General features: G+C 52.7%; 5 protein-coding genes across 5 annotated transcripts; 2 read left to right on the top strand and 3 right to left on the bottom strand.

Annotated features, from left to right (window-relative positions):
- Positions 1-499: 499 nt before the first annotated feature.
- TRIVIDRAFT_111054 (uncharacterized protein) lies at positions 500-2,412 on the top strand (the record flags this gene model as incomplete). The annotated part of the gene is made up of 5 exons (XM_014105052.1): positions 500-642; positions 760-882; positions 1,017-1,047; positions 1,187-1,689; positions 1,774-2,412. The coding sequence occupies 5 exons, from the start codon at positions 598-600 to the stop codon at positions 1,921-1,923; spliced, it is 852 nt and encodes a 283-aa protein (XP_013960527.1).
- A 259-nt stretch (positions 2,413-2,671) lies between these two features.
- On the bottom strand, positions 2,672-3,737 carry TRIVIDRAFT_35249 (uncharacterized protein; the record flags this gene model as incomplete). Its single annotated transcript, XM_014105053.1, has 2 exons — positions 2,672-3,380; positions 3,451-3,737. 2 exons carry the CDS (start codon positions 3,735-3,737, stop codon positions 2,672-2,674), a joined length of 996 nt encoding a protein of 331 aa, XP_013960528.1.
- Positions 3,738-4,198: 461 nt separating this feature from the next.
- On the bottom strand, positions 4,199-6,061 carry TRIVIDRAFT_86342 (glycoside hydrolase family 47 protein; the record flags this gene model as incomplete). Its single annotated transcript, XM_014105439.1, has 2 exons — positions 4,199-4,414; positions 4,478-6,061. 2 exons carry the CDS (start codon positions 6,059-6,061, stop codon positions 4,292-4,294), a joined length of 1,707 nt encoding a protein of 568 aa, XP_013960914.1.
- A 2,035-nt stretch (positions 6,062-8,096) lies between these two features.
- On the bottom strand, positions 8,097-11,401 carry TRIVIDRAFT_218486 (uncharacterized protein; the record flags this gene model as incomplete). Its single annotated transcript, XM_014105054.1, has 2 exons — positions 8,097-11,061; positions 11,115-11,401. 2 exons carry the CDS (start codon positions 11,399-11,401, stop codon positions 8,097-8,099), a joined length of 3,252 nt encoding a protein of 1,083 aa, XP_013960529.1.
- Positions 11,402-12,058: 657 nt separating this feature from the next.
- TRIVIDRAFT_73680 (uncharacterized protein) lies at positions 12,059-13,577 on the top strand (the record flags this gene model as incomplete). Its single annotated transcript, XM_014105055.1, has 2 exons — positions 12,059-12,084; positions 12,153-13,577. 2 exons carry the CDS (start codon positions 12,079-12,081, stop codon positions 13,038-13,040), a joined length of 894 nt encoding a protein of 297 aa, XP_013960530.1.
- Positions 13,578-13,912: the final 335 nt, after the last annotated feature.

Consider the following 13,912-nt stretch of genomic DNA (forward strand, 5'->3'; position numbering starts at 1 on the left):
GATGGGCGGCTTTACTTGTCGAATGGCCAGGACCAGGGGCGTATTGGAAGTTGTACTAATCCAGGAACAAGGATAGGGGGACAAGGGACCATTGTTTAGTAGTCTATTAGGAGCAGCAGCTTGCCCCGCGTCGACAACATGAGACAAGAGAGGCATTGACCTCGACGAGGCTCTCACCGGTACAGCATAAACAGCAAATAGATATTAGTCCAGTACTTGGAGAGACGGCGCGGTTCAGGCATGAATTGAACCTCCCCAAAGGTATCATGATATCATGCAACGGCGTCAAACAGCCATAAAAACCATCACGGCTCCCCCACGTGGCCACAGTACACGCCCCAATTGAGTTTAGGCCCTGGTCGTCCGCCAAACGCCCGGCCCGACATCAGCCGACGCTCTTCTCGTCTTCCCCCAACCAACTGGCCGGCCAATCAGCGGCCCTGGCTGTGCCCAAAACATTTTCCCTCGCCTCCAACCTCCAGCTAGAACCTCTTCCTTTCTGGTTGATCCTATTAGCACACCGCAATCATCCTCCCTTTCACCTCGTCTGAAGCTCATCTCTGAATCCTCTCTTCTCTCCTCTCCCAAACCGCCAAAATGTCTATCCCCGCCTTCTCCGACATTGCCAAGCCGGCCAACGACGTATGCGTTCCTTTCCAGAGTTTTCCTGCTCCTGCTCCCGCTTCGGCTTTGTTTGCCCCTCGGCTAGAGCTCGAGAGCATAGCAACGAACGCGGCTGACCTGCTTTGCGCCATATAGCTCCTCAACAAGGACTTCTACCACCTGTCCGCCACCACCTTCGAGTTCAAGGACACTGCCCCCAATGGCGTTGCCTTCAAGGTGACCGGCAAGTCCAGCCACGAGAAGGCCACCTCTGCTGCTGTGAGTTTTGCTCCACCCGCCAAGTCTTTTCTCCTGTCTTCTCTTTGTCTCCCCCTCCCCCACCACGATGTGTCCGCGCATGTCGCGGGGCGTAGAAACAATTCAAGACTGACCCGGCCATTGCCATTATATAGATTGAGGGAAAATACACCGACAAGCCTACTGGTACGACATCCCACCAGTCCCCAAAAGACTGAGACACACTGGCTCCCCCCTTTAGAGCGCGCTTTTCGAGCCTCGTTTGCTCCGGATGCAATTTCTGGCCAGCCATTGAACTTTTGCTAACGCTCCTCGGCGTCTACAGGCCTGACCCTGACCCAGACCTGGAACACCGCCAACGCCCTCGACACCAAGATTGAGGTCAGCGACTCCCTGGCCAAGGGCCTCAAGCTCGAGGGTCTCTTCAACTTCCTGCCCGCCAGCTCCGCCAAGGGCGCCAAGTTCAACCTGCTCTTCAAGCAGCCCGGCTTCCACGGCCGTGCCTTCTTCGACCTCCTCAAGGGCCCCACCGCCAACGTCGATGCCGTCGTCGGCCACGAGGGCTTCCTGGCCGGTGCCAGCGCTGGCTATGATGTCAACAAGGCTGCCCTGACCGGCTACAGCGCCGCCGTCGGCTACGTCGCCCCCCAGTACAGCGCTGCCATCACCGCCACCGACAACCTGAGCGTCTTCGCCGCTTCCTACTACCACAAGGTCAACAGCCAGGTTGAGGCCGGTGCCAAGGCCACCTGGAACTCCAAGACCAGCAACACTGTCGGCCTCGAGGTCGCCAGCAAGTACCGCATTGACCCCGTCTCCTTCGCCAAGGTTTGTCTCTTCCTTCTTCACTGCAATATCACTCTTTTTGGACACTTTTTGCTTACCATTTTTGTTTTTCCTTCGAATCAATAGGTCAAGATCAACGACCGTGGTATTGCCGCCCTTGCCTACAACGTCCTCCTCCGTGAGGGTGTCACCCTGGGTCTTGGTGGCTCTTTCGATACCCAGAAGCTCGACCAGGCTACCCACAAGCTCGGTGCCAGCTTCACCTTCGAGGGTTAAGCCTCGGAAACCCCTTAGTACTACCCTGTCGTCATTAACATCCCATATGCATACGTTGTGCGTATGAGATGTCAGTGAACGAGGTTGGCTTGGTTGCTTTTTGCGCAACTGCGTCTCCATTCAGAAGCCCCCCCCTTTGGAAGTTTTTGAAAAATAAAACGAAAAGAGGGACTTCTTACGATTTGATCTCGGGTGGTAGATAGATGCCTTTTTCTCTTTCCGAGCAACCGGGTATTGAACAACCAAAAAAAGAATAAAGAATATTTTGCGCAAGTGAACAAACACGGTTGCTGTCTGTCTGTCTGTCTGCTGGTCGATGTTATGTTTATGTTTGTGATGTCTTCTTTTCTTTCCCCCCCTTCTCTCTTTGGTGTTTAAAAGCATGGCTGCAAATATCTGTATATTAGCATACGCTCGTTCTCCGTACCGCAGTCGTATATGTACTTTAATGCGCAATGACTTCGTGAATGATGAGATGAAATAGCGATTCCTTACTGTGCATTATCTTAACATCATATTCTTCTCATCTACAAACAGGGCTATCACCTAGTAAGGAATGGCAGCAACCTTTACTAGCAAACCGAGTTGAATTCTAAATCAACAATCTTGATTCGAATCAGTTGTCATAACGTCAGAACAGGCATTATTAGCCCCAAGCCCCCATCACGTCTATCTATGTAAATCCGCTCTATTTGTACAGTCAGAGTCCCAGCTCTGCCATCTCTGTCCCACTCCAGGCGCCATCTTGTCACGCTTCCTTCTCCTTCTTCTGCCTCCCCAGCCGCATAAACTGCAGATATATCGCCGGCGCAAGAAACGTTGCCGCCAGGATCGCCGCCACGATTATAAAGTGCCCAGCCAAGCTCGTCTGCGGCTCAAACTCAATGCCGTCGTCCCCCACGGCCCGCTTCTGGCGCTGCCATCGCCGGTGGTCCTGCCGCTCATGCGTCCGCGTATGGCCCTCCTTGTCGAAATGCGGCACGTGCTGGTCCCGGAAATGCAGAGGGTCAGACCCGGGGCCCATGCCGCCGTAATGATGCGTGTGGTGAAAGGCGCTGGTGTTCCAGGGATTGGCGCGGTCCGTCCCAGAAGCTGCTGAGCCCGAAGCTGCGCCGCCCGTCGACTCCTCGTGTGCCTGGTGGCGTTTGTCGGCGTGGGCGCCCCAGCCGCCACTGCGGTAGAAGCTTGGTGGGGGGCCGCGGAAGGTTCCTCTGCGGCGACTCAGACCGGAGGGAGGGCGGCCGCCGGCGGGATTGGTGCTGTGATATGAGCCGTGGTGGTGGTGAGCATGGTGGTGGTGCTCGTGGAGGCGCAATACGTCGCGGTCGTAGGTGGCGCGGCGAGAGGCATCGGACAGAACGGTGTAAGACTCGGAGATGAGAGAAAAGTTGTGGGCAGCGTGGGGATCGGAGCGGTTTGCGTCAGGGTGGTGGGCTTTGGAGAGTGCGTAGAAGGATCTATCAACATTTGGAAAACAAGTGTTAGCAATCAGAGACCTGGACTGCTGAATTCAAAGTGCCATCGTACTTTTTAATCTCGGCCGGAGACGCATCCGGTGATACCTTCAGCCGTTCATAGTGGTTCTTCCCCTCGAAGCTGCTCCTCGCAAGCTCCCTCGACGCATGGAACCCTCTCCTGCCGCCATCACAACAGCGCCGCAATCGCCCAGTCCAAGTCGAAGTCGAACCCGGAGCCGCACCGAGCCGGTATCGCCCGTACGCCTTGACAGCAGATTCGCCGGTCACGCAACTCCGTGATGTCGATTGCGCAAAAAGACAGGAGACGGTGGCGAGAGTGCGCGGGAGGGGTGGCATGCCTTGCGTATCCTCATACCGTTGGAAGAGACGAGGGAGTTGAGAGGAAGAGGGCGAGATTGTGAGTGGCGGTTGATTGTGATATTCTAATAGTAGAGATAAGAGAGTTGCTTGACTTGGCTGCGCGGAGTGATGTAATCGATCCAATTGCCCTTTGGCGGGTCTGCATATGCAATGCTGGGGGGTTAGTGTTGGTAGCGGGGTAGATGGATACCTTAGTACTATGGTAGGCTATCAGAAACACAGCAGAAGTATCAACGAGACATTACATATTACAGCTATGATGACATAAGTTAAATAACCTCTATATTAAATGCAGACTGAGATATGAGCCAATTCGCTTAAAAACATGTCTTGTAAATCCAAACATCCTCACTGTGCTTCGTTGGGATGGACATCTTGGCCCAGGCAGTCAGTCACATGCATCCCTGCGCCGATCTATACTGTATCCCACACTTTTTACCCCTATAATCCTCGTCTCAGATTGTTTCCTAGATTGCTTCCTCATCACCTATACGCATATAAATCACCAGACATGCCTTTGAACGCCGTCCTCAGACTCTCGGCCGCTTGAACGGATGCGCCTCCGTGTTAAACACCCACTCATCCAAGTCGATCACACTTTCATCGTCGAAAATCAAGTAAAAGTACTTGAGCGTTTCAGCCAGCCAAAATGTCTAAACAAGTTAGCAATTGCCCGTTGACCTGCTTTATCCTTTCTGTTTCGTTGGAAAACTCACCTCCATGACGTCGCCGTTGGTGCCCCTGCTCACCGTAACGTCTTCGACAATGGCAAACGCCAGCTCCGTCTCCGTCTCTCTGATAATGTTCTCCCACAGCTGCCATGCTGTATCCCTCCAAACCTGGTCTCCGGTAATGCGGTACATGTAAAACACGCTCTCAATGGCTTCGGGCCGCAAGAGATAGTGTCTACTTTTGATGTCCAAGAAGCCGGGAGGGATCCTCGGGTCATGACTCAGCGGCGCAAGAGTCTCGTCGTATGGGCATGGTCCGTCGAGGCTCTTGCAGCCCGCCAGATCTGCCGCCTCGGGCATGATGCCAGAGGCGAAAGAGTTATATGCCCAGACGCAACCGGAAGAGAGGCGGGATCCTATATCGACATAGTCGTCTCGCTTGTACAGCTTGCCAGCCATTGCATACATGCCGCCTGCGAAGCAAGTCAAATGCTGCATCTCATAAAATCGCTGAATATTGCCATGGTCCACCAGTGCATTTCCAGCCATGAGAATGTTTTCGTCTTTTGGAGTCATGGGACGATACAGCAGGTGATCCCTAGCGGTATCGAGCGCCTTGATCGCCATTTCGGGGTATTGGGGGTCCAGTCCTCCCAAAAGAACGGGCATCTTGACCAGATATTCATACATGGAATCGGCGCCGGCTCCGATGGTGTATCGAGTCTCAATTATCTGCTCATCGCGGAAGTTCATGGTCACTGGCCAGAGTCCGGGGAGGGACGTCTCGTTCTGGAAGCGGTAATAGAACTGCTTGATGCGCTCCGTGGCGTCGTAATACTTGGGATCGCCCGTGATCTGTGACAGACGGGTGAATTCCATGCAGAGGGTGCCACCAGCAGCTCCCGACATGCTGTCATCGGCTGTCTGCTCACCCTTCTTGGCCTTGCTGTAGTCAAGCCAGTGTGATGGCAGACGGTTCGGAGTATCAAAGGTGGCATAAAGTGCATCACCAAGCTCAATGGCCTTTGCGCGCAAGACAGGCTCCTGGGAGAGATCATAGGCAGCCAGCAACCCGCCAAGATATCGAATAGTCACCTCGAACAGGTTGATAGTATTGCTGTCCTTGGTCGTGGCCCAGTCAATCACCGCCACTTCTTTGACGGCCAGGAAGAAGTCTTCCTTGAGATCCATGATCCACAAGGTATCCAACGCATCCACTATCTGGGCTGACCACCCGCTGAATGTTTCCTTTCCGTTACCAGAGAGCGGCTGCAACTGGTCCATGCCCCACGCATGGGTCTTGTACGCCTCCCAACTCTTGATGAAGGCCTTCTTGACAGCCTGTTTGCGAGCGTTGGAAGTGGCGTCTTCAGTCTCCGAATGCTTCCTCAGCTGCACCTTGGGAAAGGTCACGGGTGTGCCCTGCGGAAGCCCCTTCATGCCCTTGACGGGGTGATAGACCTTGGCCTTGCTCCAGTCATAGCTGCTGGGCACATACTTGAATCTGCCGACTGTGGACGGCCGAGGCACGACATCAAAGCCACGCCAGAGGAAGAGGGCGACAAAGGCAAAGAAGACCACGAGCGCAACATAGCGGCGGGGGACTCGGCCCTGGATCTGGTTCAACATGGCGGCTTTTGTGAGGTTACGGTGAGCACATGGTTTTTATACAATGCCGCAAATGGTTCCAAAATTCGGTGCGTCCCGAGAAGGCCGAAGGAGGAGGGATATACGAAGAGCAATCGAGAGCGTGGATTACAAAGACCGACAGACAGATGCAGAAGAAATAACAGCGAGACCAAAAAACAAAAGAGATGCAGCAACCAACAAAGCACCGTGAATCAAAAGGAATAAAGAATCAACAACCACGGACGGCAACAAGGGGCAGCAGGTAAGCAGAGCTAATTGGGCGGGAACTGCGGTGGTTTTTTGCCTTGGCAGCCCGTCTTGGCAAAAAGTCCCCTAAACAGCTAAACAGGAGGCCCCTGGAGAACCTAGCCTAGAGAGAAGTTGCAGTTCAAGTTCAGCTTCAGCTTCAGCTGCCCAACGGACAGTTGCAGTAGGATCCAGCCCGTCCTTAGTAATAATCCACCAGGGCGCCTACAGTATGCTGTAAGTTGTCTTCCTATTAGTATTAGTACCGTGTTCTTATCACTTGGCAAAGGTGTCAGTCAAATGCCCAAAAGCCGCAGTCACTCCTATTCCTCGCCGCCCTTGGCAAAAATCCCATTACCCGTCCACCACTTCTTCCCATGTCCTTGACCCTCCCCCCAAAAAGAACTCGGTTTTCCTCCCCCGTTCTTTTGCTTCGCTCTCGCCCCGTTCCGAAGACCCCGACAACACCGCTAGGGCACCTGCTGGCTAAGCCCCGAAATAGCAAAGCTCCGCGCTGTTAGATCCGTGGAGGTTGAGCCGTTGCGCTTGATTGGTTGGTGTATAGTAAATAGTCTGGAGGGGAATTTGTGCTTTGCCTCTTCCCTCCAGTGCCCAGACTAGACTAAGTAGAGTAGGGGTGCAGGGCAATTAACTGCTGTGCTAAACCAACCACTGTGGAATAGTAAACTCAACTTCCATGTCAATCAACTGACGGGCGTCGTGTCAAATTAGTTAGTGCCTCAGCAGGTACTCGTAAACGTGAATTCATACCACACCTCCAGGGTTAATCTGGGCTCCATGCCTACCTATGGTGCTAATGTTTTCCAAAATCATAGTAATTGCCCTACAGTATTGATACTTATGACGAGCTTAGGTCTATACTCAAAGACATAGACTGCGGAGATCCGCCAATACTGTAAGCCCGTATCCCTGGACCCCCTTTCTCACCACTACTCCGTACCTACTGTAATACGACTTGACTGCATGTACCTGCATATTCGGCGTTTAACATCACCACTGACTGTCTCTTATTCGCAGCGCCTCCAAACTAGCACCAATCGGCGCTCAGGTGCTAGTACCGCTTGGGTAACCGGTAGCGTGCCATGCCGCATCTTCATTTGATCAAAGCGCCAGGATTCAAAGAATGACGGTTATTTTTCATCTACTTCTAAGCTAAAGAGTGACTATAGTTGGCATTAAAAGATCAACTTGCATCTTCTCAACCAATAACGGACAAGCAGCCTGCAAACTTGCAAGAGGGTTCAGGTTCAGCAGCACCTCTTATAGGTAGCGAGTTGCCAATATCGAGCCCTTCTTTAAGACAGCCTGCCCTCAATATCATCTCCCATCTTCACCAAATAAAACAAAGAATTCTCATCCTACCATCTCAAGCCATTGTTGTTCCTCCCCTACCTGCTCGTCGCATATCTTGAAAGAGCAATCGCAGTATTTATCATTGCCAACTCCCCGTACAGGACGAGTGTCAAGCAGTTTATCTCGACAAGCTTGACCACAAAACCCTGCTCATCTCGACGGTGAACTAGTTTCAGCTACGATACGCATCCACAGCTATGAGCTGAATCGCCAGGAACGAAGTGCTCGTATTCACCCTAGTCTGTTGGACTTTTCGTTGTCCCACGACCGTTTCGGCGGAGCGGCTGTTGTAGCCATCACGTTTTTGATGAGTCCCGCGGAAGCTATGCTCTTACTGTAGAGCCCTTGAAGGATATTCCTATTGTCATCGCCTGCTTGTGCAGTAATGCTTTTTTGAGAGCCTTGCGCCTGTCACTCAATCGTATCCGCCGCCAATTTGGCTGTGGAAGGCAGTGCTGATGCTCTTCTCGTCGTCGTCGTAGCGGCGCCCATAGCCACTGCCAAGGTTCATACGGCCGCTGCTTTCCACGTAATGCTTCAGTCGGTCGCTCTGGCTATACGAGACTGCTCGCATTCCAGTCACAACATCGTGCAACCCAGCCCCTAAACTGACGCCGCCCTGGCCAATCCCCTTGGCACCAATGACGCTGGCTGAGGCATCCGTCAGCTCAGAGTTGGCCACACTTTCGCCGGCAACACTTTCAGGCGCTCGGTTGCGACCCTTATGTCCTCGTCCCGGCGCCGACACTCCAGGCAGCCCGGGCCATTGCTCAGGCGCAAAGCTAGAGAACATTGGTGGGAAAGCCGAGTTGAGCGCAGCGCCTCCAAAAGCTGAGCCCTGAATGGACGACACGTCGTCTGGGATGTAGGAAACGATGGAGCCCGCGTCAAAGTCGCGACCAGGAGGACCACCGTTGAGCCGGCCATTTTGCTGCCTGGGACCCGGGTACTGCGATGGCTGGCTGTTCTTCTGGCGATAGCTCACTCTTGGGCGGCTAAACTGCAACAGGCATGCTTGCAGGTTGGTAAGGGGTCCCTCCACGAAGCACTTGCGATCCTTGAAATGAGCAAGGAGGTTGTGCCACAGCTCATGCTTGGAGAGAACCTTGGGGTTGCCGAGAATGACGAGACCATACTTGGCTCGGGTGAGAGCGACATTGAGACGGCGAGGGTCCGACAAGAATCCGATGCCTTGGTTGTCATTGGATCGGACACAGGACAGGACAATAAAGTCCTTTTCACGGCCTTGGAACGCATCCACCGATGCCACCTCTACATCCTTGTACAGTTCCTTCTTGTACGTGCCGGAGTTCTGCATGGTTGAAACAATGTAGCTGCGCTGGCCCTCGTATGGTGTAATGACTCCAATTTCGGACGGCTTCACACCAGCCTTGAAGAAACGTGTCACCGTCTTCTCCACATTTGATGCTTCCGTTCTGTTCAGGTACGAAGTACCAGAGGTGGAGATTTCCTCGTGGCCAATGTTGGACCAGAACATCATGGGCATCTCGGTCACGGGCCAGGGGAAGTCGACGTCCTTTCGAACTCGTTGCTCATGGGTAATACCATTCTGGAGGGTGCCGTCATAAAACATGTTGGAAGGAAACTCTGAAAGGCATGGGTGCATTCGGTACTGCGTCTTTAGCGGAATTGGGTTGATTTTCAAGTTGATCAACCGTTCAAAAAGAGACCTGTTGAGGCCGGCCTTGGCCGCCTTCTTGTTCATAATGACGGGGCCCAGCTGCTTATGATCTCCCACCAGGACGACTTGCTTGCATCCGAGAACGAGGGGAATCATGCATTCCGGCTCAGCCGACTGTGTAGACTCATCAATCAGGACATTTCGGAACTTCATCTTGGAAAGTCGTGGGTCGCCCGCACCAACGCAGGTGCAGCAAATGACATCCGCGTTGCTCAAGATCTCTCGTTCGGCAGCCTTGGTGAGCTGTCTCAGCTTCTTTTCATCCTGGCTCGAAAGTTCTCCGACTTCGACCTTCAGTTGCGATAGCTTCACTAGCTCACTGTTGTGCTCAGACATGCGGACCTGCTCGTGCAGAGCCAGGAAGCTGACAGATGACTCCACGTCCTCCCTCGACTTGGCCGTAAGTCGAACCACCTTGAGACCTGTGCGGTGCACACGCTCACAGAGCTGGTCTACGGCAACGTTGGACGGGGCGCAAACGAGGACTTGGCTGCCGCTCATCTTGGCAAGGTGATAGATGATGGTGGCAGACGTGACAGTCTTTCCGGTTCCCGGGGGGCCTTGGATGAGACTGAGAGGCTTCTGCAGAACAGCTCTAATTGCATCCACTTGGCCTTGGTTCAGATCAGGCAGTCCAGGGGCAGACCACTTCTTAGGCAGCGTGACTTTCATCGGGGGCGGCTGACAGATATGGCCGAGCAAGATGTGGAAAATGTATCCCGAAACACTCATGTCATCAACAGCAAACGTCTTCATGGCCAGTTGCATGCGGTCGTATGAGGTGGCCTTCCAAACGTAGTCGGCCGAGAAGTTATGAGAGAGGTCGATAGGGACCAGTTTATCGTTGCCAGTCTTGCGGAGTTCAAGGCAAACCTCGTCGGACTGGCTGTTTGGGATCTTGATGACATATCCAACTCCCTCCCACTCCTCGCGGAGCTCGCCAGTGTAGCGCAGTCGCATCTCATCGCCGACTGCGAGTTTGACATCGCCCGATTCGATTTTCTGTAGGTTAAAGCTAGCAATGTGCTTGTTGTTGAGAGCGTAATCCCAGCGAACGGTCAAGCCATCTTCTGACTGTGCTTCCTTGAGCTTTTTATCATAGTCAGATTCCATTTTCACAAGGGGACCAAAAATATTTTGATAGTGGTAGGGATCGTCATAGGTCAACTGGACGGGGAGAGGATCGTCGTCGATGTTGGAGGCCTTCTCCAAGTCCTGGATGGTCGCATCGGGCTCCTGCTTCCACATTTCTTCGAGCTTGGCAATCGTGTTCATCGTCAGGTGGCGAGCACGCAGCTGCTCAGCATCAGATGGAGGGTTCACTAGCCACGGCAAAAATGCCCGTTCCTCGATGAGGGGTTCCCATCGCGAGGTGTCCCAGTTCATGTCCTTGTTCGAATTGGCGGCGGCGCAAGGTTGGCGGCATAGCAAGACGACCACGGCGTCAGATTTCGCGGGGATAAATCCAAGAATGAAGGCATTTTTTGTTCCACAGCTATAGCACTCCAACACAGTATCTCCGAGAGTCGATTCGGGGTGGAGCTGCACTTCCTTGTGTCGTGCGCGAACCAAGTGGTTGACGATATGGGTTGAGGAGCCACTGCCACGAGCGCTGCAAAACCATTTGTTGCACGTAAGGCACTTGACGACGCAGGCCGGAGAGTGAATGCCACAGTATCTTTCCACGCCATGTTAGCTTGTATCAACCACGAACCGCATGTTATTGCTCACGCGCATGCATGAGGTGGGAGTTCCTTCTCCTCCTCGGGGTGTTTCAATTTCATGCCCATCATTTGGTCAATGGGGACGCTATTGAGACTGTCGTTATCGTCCTCCTCAAATGCCTCCGTCTGGTTGTCGTCGTCGTCGGCTCGGCGCCGGCCACTTTGGCCGCCATATTTGCCGTAAAGGAGAGCCTCGTCAGGGTCGAGCGCCGACAGGTCATCAGCGCCAGCCTTGATGGCCGCAGCTGAGTCGGAGATGAGGTGATTGCCCACGTGGGTGAACGCGCCCTCCATGTTGTATCGGTGAGTAGGGCAGGTGCGCCGTACGGTGCTGAGATGGTGATAAGTCAGCCTCGAAGCGGGCGAGAGTGAATTTGTTAGGAGTCGTGACACAAGAGGGGAGGGAGAAAGAGTGGCAACACAACAAGGAGGAGGGACGCTCAAGCAAATATACACTAAAGGATCCAAGGGGGAAAGCTACCTGGAAAGTATAAATTCTGAGGATCTGGAAAAATCCGCTGCGACAAGCTTCGGCGCGGATAGTTCAAGGGAAGGGATTCGTGATTCTCGTCAGCGGCCTCACATCATCGCCGCAGACACCGGGCGGGGGGACAGAAAAAGAAGACGCAAAAAAGATGGCGACTAGACTATGCGAGTTCCGAGTCTAGTTTTTCAGGCAAAGTATCAGTCGGTGAGAGAGAGTCGATCCAAAAGCCAGAAAGTGTTTTTCTGCACTGAACAGCCTGGATCTATTATCAAGAAGTGGAAGCGGCTAGACGGACCCTGGCACCAGGGATTGCTAGGCTTTGGCTTTGGTGGGATGGATAATATGCGCCCACGTGATAAGGCGGGCGGCTTATCGATAAGCTCGAGATTCGGCAAAACTGATAAGCCAACTTTTTTTGACTGTTTTCGCGCCAGCCTTGACAGCCAGCAGTTAGACTTGTTCAGCAAGAGGTTGAGCATCCAATATGATTGTACGTTGATCTGAATGCCCTGTGGATATTGAAAGGGGATGTGAGAGTTACTAACTGGATGATCGCAGCGCAAACAAGCACGCCAGAGGCGTGATTACCTCTACCGACGAGCGGTTCTTCTGCGGGATGCTGAAATCAGCGAGAAAAGAGCTAAGCTGAGAGCCTCTCTCGCTTCGGGAAAGCCATTGGATCCAACAATCGCCAATGACAAGTCACTGAGGAAAGATTATCAATATGACGAATCGCGGGATCTTACTACGAATGAGCAGTTGGACTTGGATGACGAGTATGCGCAACTGTCTGGCATCGTCGACCCTCGAGTTCTCGTAACCACTTCTCGCGACCCCTCGGCCAGATTATCAGCTTTTGCAAAGGAAATCAGGCTCCTTCTACCAACCTCAATCCGCATGAACCGTGGTAATCTCATCTTACCCGACCTCGTCAAATCCGCCCAGTCTGCGGGTCTATCCGACATGCTTCTGCTTCACGAGCATCGTGGTACACCTACGGCCTTGACAATTTCGCATTTTCCCCACGGACCGACAGTTTCATTCTCCCTGCACAACGTTGTGCTCCGCCACGATATCCCTGGCAGTGTTCGAGGAACTGTGTCAGAGTCATACCCTCACCTCATCTTCGACGGCTTCACAACTCGACTGGGAGAGCGAGTCGTTAAAGTTCTAAAGCACTTGTTCCCTCCCAGAGAGCCAATCACTAGCAAGACCAAGATTGGTAACCGCGTGGTGACGTTTAAAAACATCGATGACAGCATTGAAGTCAGACATCACGTTTTCGTACGGACAGGCTACGACAGCGTTGAGCTGGCCGAAGTTGGCCCTCGAATGACGATGAGAATATTCGAGATCCGTGGCGGAACATTAGAGAACAAGGATGGCGATGTTGAGTGGCATCTGTCTCAATACACACGGACGTCGAAGAAGAAGAACTATCTCTAATTCACGACTGGGAGCGTTTCATCTGGCAAATCGAGTTTTCGACCTCTTCTCTTTGCATACTGAAGGTTACTTCTAGAACACCAAGCGGCCCGTGGCTGGAAGATTTGGGATTCTAGCGTTTCCAGTTATGACGGACTTCAAAAACTAAAGATCAGGCTAGCCGACCAGGAGGCACTTGGATTCAACGTCAGCAATCATGTTGAGGGTGCTTCGCCACCATGGCAACGTAAGGCTTCGTGGACGGCTCCAAAGTTTCAATACTTGTACATGGCCTAGAGTATTGTGATGGGGAAGGGAGTCGAAGAGACGTTGCTTAGATCTAATTGGTTTGTGGTGGCTAATGTATGCGCAATAGCGATTGACGAATCCAAGCGGGTGGTTGGGTGGAATTTTTCGAGACAATCTGTTGGGATCACGGCTGTATATAATGACGTTTATGGTTATTGTACATACCACTGGGCAATTTGTGGTGAATTTTATTCATATTTTTAAAACAAGTAATAAATGTATGTGTTTGGCAGCAATTGACGCCACAGTACCAAACCTTGCGGGTATGAAAGAAGAAAGGATAGGGCCAATTTCAATAAAGATGTTAGAGCCGCTGCATGTGAATTTCGACCAGTGAGCGAGCATTTATCCGTAAAGAGCACTGAGCCGTGAGCTGCACGGATTCTGTACTATGGAACAGCCTAGCAGGCTAGGTAGAGCTGGAGGATGCATCAATTGATGCAGAATACACGTACCAGAGGATGTGATGTAACCGCTCCGCCCGGCAAGAATACGAAGCTACCGACCCCTGCCTATACTACTTGGTATCATCTGATCCTGCAAATATCTGACCTGCCGCTCTTCGCACGCCTTGTCCAGCACGG

This window comes from Trichoderma virens (assembly GCF_000170995.1).
Source record: "Trichoderma virens Gv29-8 chromosome Unknown TRIVIscaffold_2, whole genome shotgun sequence".
Taxonomy (NCBI): Eukaryota; Fungi; Ascomycota; class Sordariomycetes; order Hypocreales; family Hypocreaceae; genus Trichoderma; species Trichoderma virens.